The sequence below is a fragment of the Lytechinus pictus genome, chromosome 18, assembly GCF_037042905.1.
Source record: "Lytechinus pictus isolate F3 Inbred chromosome 18, Lp3.0, whole genome shotgun sequence".
Taxonomy (NCBI): domain Eukaryota; kingdom Metazoa; phylum Echinodermata; class Echinoidea; order Temnopleuroida; family Toxopneustidae; genus Lytechinus; species Lytechinus pictus.
The window spans coordinates 21,500,703-21,508,934 of NC_087262.1; the positions used below are offsets into that span (position 1 = coordinate 21,500,703).

At 34.4% G+C, this 8,232-nt stretch overlaps 1 protein-coding gene across 1 annotated transcript; it reads right to left on the bottom strand.

Moving 5' to 3' along the window:
- Positions 1-495: 495 nt before the first annotated feature.
- LOC129281270 (peptide methionine sulfoxide reductase MsrA-like) lies at positions 496-8,174 on the bottom strand. Its single transcript, XM_064112968.1, has 5 exons — positions 7,716-8,174; positions 6,861-7,014; positions 5,460-5,632; positions 3,633-3,890; positions 496-2,999 (listed from the first exon to the last, which is right to left on the bottom strand). The coding sequence occupies exons 2-5, from the start codon at positions 6,996-6,998 to the stop codon at positions 2,768-2,770; spliced, it is 801 nt and encodes a 266-aa protein (XP_063969038.1). The 5' UTR covers positions 6,999-7,014; positions 7,716-8,174; the 3' UTR covers positions 496-2,767.
- Positions 8,175-8,232: the final 58 nt, after the last annotated feature.

Genomic DNA, 8,232 nt, shown 5'->3' on the forward strand with positions numbered 1-8,232 from the left:
GTTTCTCCTGTACTTGATATAAATATATTGAATTCAAAGAGAATAGCAAGGATTGTATTTTTTTTTAATTTGTACTCATGAATAGAATTTAAGATATCTGGAAATAACACGTAAGTGCGACTGGTTAAAGTGAAAATTTACAATTTTATTATCAATGCTATTAGAAAACAAATAACTTGTAGAACATGGGCTTTCTTGATATATTTTGAGAACAAAGTATGAAAAGGTATGATGAAATATTGAAAATGACATAAGTTTCATATAACATGACAGGGATCACTTGTCTTTTACTTTAAGGCATTGTGACCTCATTGTGAGTTTTCTATTTTGACTAGTTAAAAGAATTTCACTAAAGACAGGACAAAATTAGGCCTTTTAAATGATTGTTAGATTTCTCATCATTATTTCATATATCATTGTTGATTTTGATTTGAATTTAAATAAAAGAATGGGAAAAGAAGATGACTATGAAAGAAGAATACAAATAGATTTAAATATTTTTGAAAAATATAACATTTTGTGTTTTATTTAAAACCAAATAACTATTTCCATGTGGTATTGTGTGTGATGACATGTTATGTAAAAAGAGTTGTAGCTGCACAAATGTTCAAGAACAACTTGACATAAGGCTTGCGTGCCAAGACAATACAACTGTTTGTACTGTTTTATTACTATTTCGTGTACAATTATTATCACATGTACATTTGAAAAATATTTTTAATCAATTCAAGATTATATCAAATGTAAAAGTACTGTTTTTATATTCACCATCTGTTTTGATAATAACATTGGATTTATTATCAATCTTTTGTATATGTTACGTCACTTATTGTCCAGTCAAAAACAATCATGTATTTTATTTTCTATTGTACACTTATTTTCACAAAATGTACTCAACATTAAGTTGAGCAATAAAATTCACAAATGCAAATATTGTACTTCTAGTCATTTATGTTGTCTTGAATAATCTTTTAGACATAAATACTTGTGAAATTTAAAAGGCAAGTCCACCCCAGAAAAATGTTGATTTGAATAAATAGAGAAAAATGAAACTAGCATGATGCTGAAAATTACATCAAAATCAGATGTAAAATAAGAAAGTTATGACATTTAAAAGTTTCGCTTATTTTTCCACAAAACAGTGATATGCACGATTCAGTAACATGCAAATGAGACAGTTGATGTCCTTCACTATTTCTTTTGGGGTTTTTTGGTTTGAATTATACAATATTTCATTTTTTTACATATTTGACAATGACCAACTTGACAGAACCATATACATGTAGTATTAAACATTGCTAATTCTACATGTTGAGGGAGAAATTAATCGTTGTTTCACTTGACAATGAGGAGAAAATTAGAATATTTCATATTTCTATAATAAAATACAAAAGAAATAGTGAGTGGACGTCATTAGTTTCCTCTTTTACATACCGACCAGGATGTGCATATATCTGTTCTGTGAAATTAAGCAAAATTTAAGATGTCATAAGTTTCTAATTTTACATCCTATTTTGATGAAATTTTCACTGTTATGCTTGTTGGATTTTTCTCTTTTTATTCAAATCAATTTTTTGTAGGAGTGGAATTGTCCGTAAAAAAAGGGGAAATTTGGGAAGAAAACGAATAATGTATGATTAGAAGAATGTTTGAAAAATAAAAATATTACACAATGGTGATATGGATCCTTATCATATGATTGACTATATACTATCACAAGACCATTCATTTATTACATTATCAGTCATTTACCGAACAGGAAAATTTGCAAATGAATGTTTTTTTTTTAAATAATAATACATGTGATAGCTGGAGTTACATAGTGCTTTTTGCCTGAGGATACACAGTGCTGCTATTATGGATATATCGAAGTTCACAACCCGGCTTTAACTGCGCTGCCTATATAGGCACTTAAGCATGCACCATATTTCTTCCTATCAGGTATCCATTCACTTCATCTGGGTTGAGTGCAGCACAATGTGGGTAAATTTCTTGCTGAAAGAAAACATGCCATGGGTGGAATCGAACCCACGTCCCTCAGAATGAAAGACATGAGTCATAGTCACTAGACCGGTCATGGTTTGACGATGAGGATGGTTTCTGAAATAACAAGGGTCCACATCAAACCATTTCGCTTGGGCAATATAATAATTACACACACTCGTTACATTTCAATATTAGTCAAAACAAGGGAACCTTGTGCTGTGTGTATAGTTCTTACTTTTGCCTTTAATGATGTGTATTATTTTATACTATCATACTATCAGATTAAGGCACAGATTGTTCTTACATGGACCTATTTAGAATGGCATGAGGCAAGATACAGATTGAAATAATGCCAACGATTCATCAGTTTGAACACATGTATCAAAGTTTGCACAGGCATTAATATACACACATCACAATATGATATGTAATCTACATACACTTTGCATTCTCTTGTTTCATCAGTGGGCAGCCAATGAGTGGTAATAATGACAATTATCATAATGATAATACTAATAATATAGAGAGCAATTTATCAACAAAAAATATATTCCATTATTCACAACATGAATTCAATTTCATCTTCAAAAACACATTATCAACCTTCAATCAATTCATTTAAAAACTAAATACAAGCACCTACTGCCTTTGTTGAAAAGTAATGATGAAGACTATAATAATGATAATGATGATGAACAGCATTTGTATTGTGCCATATATCTGTAAAAATATTCAAAGGTGCCGGCCCCCCAAAATGTCTCATATTATTCACACAGTATCATCAATGGCATGTTCCGCCATCTTTATTCTCGATGAGCACACGCATAAAATCAGCCTGAGATGAACTTAGTGCTAGATTCTCTACTTCAGCATTAAAAGCTTCCAATGTGCCTGGTCCACTCATGTATCCTAGCAACCGAGAGGTCCGGGATGAGGAGAGAAAATCTGCATCTTTGAGATCAAGGCTCGCAACAAGTGCATGCTGCTGGCGAAGAAAGTACTTTTGATGGTAGCTGTGAAAGAATAGAATATGATAAGAAAATAACTGATATAGTCAGTCAACCAAACTCGAAAGAGAAAATCACAGGTCTGGAATTGGACCATTCAATCAAAAAAATGTCTCTTCAGAGAAAAAATATTGCAAAGTTGGTATTTTTACTTTTGTCAAACTGGAAAATGGAAATCATTATTAATTTTCACTCAAAAGCTAAACTCCTATAAAATGTATTCATCAATATCCAATAAACAACATGAGGGAATGTTGTAAATAAAACTATTAAATTCTTTAGAGCCTATCTATGATTAATAATACTAGCTCAAAATATAGCATTCGTTTTACTAAAATGTCAGAAGTCATTCTGACAACTTAGCTACTTTACTGCATTTGATGATACATTTGTACTGTTGCTGAAACAAAACATTTTGTTGGGCAAAATTTTTGTATATTTCACCTCTTTTAACAAATGCCTTTGAACCCACTAGGAAAGCTCATCAATGAAATTATCTACATTTTCGGGGAAACTGAGGGCAATATGGCTTCATATTTCATACATAATTCAAACTGTACTTGATTAGAAATTTCAAGCAGACTTACTAAAATTAGTTACTAAAATCAAGAAAGGAAACAAATACAAAAATTATCTTACTCTTCTGCAGGGTAAAATTTTCCAGCCGGTAAAATCTTTGTCACAACCTCCAACGCTTCTCCTCTCCTCTTCTGTTCAGCCTGTAATGATGCCTCGGCTTGGTGGCGCTGTACTTCATCATGATAGAAAATGGCAGACATGTATTGGGTCTTGTAAAGCTCTGTCGCATCATGATCTTGGTAGAATACTCTCAGGAGTTCTCTGTAACTTGTTTTTGTTGGATCAAACTCAATTTCTACAGCCTCTGTGTGATCTCCCCTACAAAAAAGGGAAATGAGATTTAGACTCACTGGCCCGTATTCTGAACTCAGGTTAAATTAAACCCTGGTTTAAAGTTGTGGTTTAACTATGGATAGCCAATTGGGGCACAAATCCCTAACAGTACAAATCCATTTTATTAACTCATTTGACACTTACATCATTCTGAACTGTCTGGGAATGATAATTGAAGTATTTTCTTCATTATGAAAGCAAAAGGAAACAAAATGGTAAACAAAAGAAATATACAATATAAACAGAATATTTGAATTTTTGGCTCCCCATTATTTTAGCAAAGAGTTAGACCATTAGAATTCAGAATACGGGCCATTGTATATCCAATTTCTGGCTTAAACCAAGTAAATTGCATACTCAATCTGATAAATAATTGAGATTTATACTTATCTTCCATTGATATCAAGAAGTGCATTTTTTATAGTGGGTTGTTTGTTTGAATTAATATTGTTCTCCAATCTGCAAGTAGGCCTATCATTGTAATCTATTCTAAGTTTTATTGTGCATTTTGGATACTAAATGTGAGTCAGTCAACACATTAATATCTCAAAGTCTAAAGGAAAAAAACAACCTTTGAATGTCAGATGATTTAATAGCAATTATTATAATATACCTGTTAGTTTCTTCTTGACTGCACTAGTAAATTGGCAATCATTGATAAAGTTCTTATAGAATTAACACCAAAAACAATCACCAAGACGTATTAGTTTGGAGTCAAAGGTCACAGTAAAATGCAGAGATGTGAGACTCATCATGCCTTTTGATTTTCTACATTCAGAATCTTAAAATAAACCTATCTCACTATAAGTGCCATATCTAAAGATATAGGCGATCATGGCATGCCACAAATCTCTGTTCCTGGCCGTCTGAATCAGTTCCACCTCCCGCTGATCCACACCTCTCTCTCTGTAATCCATACATTCAGGCTGTGGTCATCCAATTCATCCGTTTCCTTCTTCTACCCCTCTTATCCTCTATCTTCCCCGTCAATGCTAAATATTCAAGACTATCCTTTGTAATTATATGTCCTACATAACTCATTTGCCTTTAATATTCTTATATCTATAATGAGCTTTCCCCTCACACCAGCTCTTCTTAGGCCTCTTCATTGGTTACTCTGTCAGTCTATTGAATAAACCTATATCTTTATACATTTTTCTGTGCACTGCTAGATTATGTAAATAACAACCTCTAATGATCTTTTGTGTCGCTGATATTTAATCTTATCTGTTGGTTATTATTTCATTAAGTCTTAAACTCTCTTGAGTATTCAATCAAAATGGAAAATACCGTCTATAACAATTCTATCATTATAATAGCATACAGAGGATTGGTGCAAAGGGGGAAGGTGCCCCCAGCAGTAAAAAGAAGACAAGGAATAAAAAGAAGAAAAAAGAAAGAAAAAGAAAAATGAAGGGGAAAGAAAAGAGAGGCCTTGGATTGTGTAACTCTCTATATACCCCTCCTGTTCAATAGAAAAAAAGTGACATTATTTTTTACTTGTGCTGCCACTGACCAAACATTCAAATGATGTAATACAGGCATGTAACTTACAATCTTCTGTAATTGGGGTCCTCCAGCTTTCCACCGGTGTAACCAGCCTTGACTCTGACCACACCCGGCAACGCTCCGAAGGATGCCTCCACTCCCCAGAAACATCCCATACCAAATGTGGCTTTGACAGTCGAGATAAGAGGTTCAGAGTACGGAGTGGTAGAAGGCTCTATCTGTTAGGTGAATTGAATTTATTATAACGTCACTGGCATTCACCAATATTTTGTTCAAAAACAAAAACAATTGCAGTTATGATTGTGTAATATGTGACATGTGAAAAATATGGACAAATAAAGCAAAACATTGCAAAATACAAACAATAATCATGAATTGAGAACAATGATCTAATAATAATGATGGTGATGATTATTGATGATGATGATGGTGGTGGTGATGATGATGATGATGATGATGATGAAGGTGATGATGAAGGTGATTATGATTATGATGATGGTGGTGGTGATGGTGATGGTGATTATGATGTAATGATGATGATGATGGTGATGATGATGAAGATTGATGACGGTGATGAAGGGGATGGCGATGACGATGATATTGATGGTAGTGATGATGGTGATGATGATGAGAATGATGATGAAGATGATGATGGTGATGGTGGTGATGGTTACACTTCGTAATTCCGAAGGTTCGTAATTCAGAAACACGTAAATTGCCTATACCTCGATGTTCGTTAATCCGAAAACGTAAAAGGGTTCGTTAATCCGAACATTTGTGGCGTTATTCCGAAGGTTCATTATTCCGAATGTTCGATAATCCGAAAACGAAATAAGGTTCGATGTTCCGAAGGTTCGTTAATCCGAAAACAAAATAAGGTTCGTTGGTCCGAAAACGAAATAAGGTTAGTTAATCATTTCGTTTTCGGACTAACGAACCTTCGGAATTACGAACCTCATTTCTTTTTCGGATTAACGAACCTTCGGAATTACGAACCTTCGGAAATATGAACCTTCGGAATAACGAACCTTCGGAATATCCGAAGCTTCGGAATTACGAATGTATGCGGGTGGTGATGATGGTGATTATGATGAGAATGATGATGATGATGGTGAAGATGATGATGGTGATGGTGGTGATGATGGTGATTATGATGCAATGATGATGATGTTGACGATGATGGTGATGATGATGAAGATTGATGACGGTGATGAAGGGGATGGCGATGACGATGATATTGATGGTAGTGATGAGAATGATGATGATGATGGTGAAGATGATGATGATGGAGATGATCGATGGTGATGATGATGACGACGACGATGATAATGGTGATGATGATGATGGTGAATTGGTGATAATGATGATGGAGATGATGACGGTGGTCATGTTAATGGTGATGATTTAATACAACATCCTTTACTGTTTAAGCAGGCCGTTTATTACCTTTCTGTATCTCAAAAAACTTTCAGCATCTCTACAACCAGCACTATCAGTTGCCATGGTAACAATCCATGTTGAACTCAGCAATCCAATTATGTACATCACAGCTGCAGCCAATTTCCCATCAATATTGTGATCCATTGTTTAAATGAATTTCCTTTAGGAAGAATGAGAGAGAGGGAGAGAGGAAAGGCAACTTTATTTAATTACCATTATTGGTATCAGTTCAGTTCTGACTTGTGGGATGTTCAATCAGGTATAGTACAACAAAATGAAAAAATATTTTAAGGTTTTTTTACAAAATACTATCTGTCACTGGTTATAGGATCTCATTAACACATGTGCATAAAATGTACAAACAAACATTAGTCATTACATTTGTCAAGGCTGCAAGACACTGAATCATTATATCATTCATTCATCTGGAACTGAAATAACTGTCTAATGAATTGAAGAATTCATAGATCATGGAATGTCAGAATCTAGCCACATATTAAAACTTGCATTGCAAACAAGCATGTCAACATGATATTGATATAGATTACTGTAGGCATATATGTTACAGTATTACGTTGCGAGAAGAGTACGTGTATACGTATTACTACCAGGCACCGACACCAAGCGCCCCGACCAGACAGCGGCATTGGCTCGGCGCTCTCGGTATCGGGAAGGCGTCTACTACCACTAACCCCAACTAACTACTGTCTGTTTATACAACAACTAGCCAAGGCAAAAGAATCATAAACTATCCCCATATTATGATGCAAATTTCAGACAAGAATACCCAATTAATCTTAACGAAGTAACGGTCTAAAATGTACTAAACATGCTACAGAAGAAGAGAATTATCAGGCTTACCTTGGTCGTCTGCTGGAATTGACCCACTCGCACGAGGTCCTAGATTGTCGGACGTTGACAGTGGAGTTCGTAAGCTGATTATGGTATTATTTTGGAAGTCGGATTGGGGTCAATGTCACATTACCCATCGGTTTAGTTGGGATTTGAGCTTACCGTGAAAATTGAGAAATGTACAGATCAAGAGATATATGTATGTATCTATATGTATAGATAGATAGACAGACAGATAGATAGGTAGATTAATAGAAAGATAGACAGGTAGATTAATAGAAAGATAGATAGGTAGGGGTAGTATTAGCCCATATATAGCTCTATGATTAGACAAGTAGATAGACAAAAATATAGGTATATATTGTGTAAATATGCAGAGAGACACTATCTAGAGAAGCATAAAGAGAGACACACAGATACAGACATGTCTCTCAATGTCCGTCTCTCTCCAGAGAGATACTGTCCTCTGCTTAATCCTCCCTTTAGTCCGACTCTGTGAATGACAAGTTAATCAGTTTTCTAACCA

Bases quoted from the DNA above. Each gene is read 5' to 3' on its own strand.
- LOC129281270 (XM_064112968.1), bottom strand. From the start codon at position 6,998: ATGGATCACAATATTGATGGGAAATTGGCTGCAGCTGTGATGTACATA. The intron at 5,633-6,860 runs GTAATAAACGGC...TTCACCTAACAG, and splicing joins GTTTTTTGAGATACAGAAAG to ATAGAGCCTTCTACCACTCC. The intron at 3,000-3,632 runs GTAAGATAATTT...ATTCTTTCACAG, and splicing joins AAATTTTACCCTGCAGAAGA to CTACCATCAAAAGTACTTTC.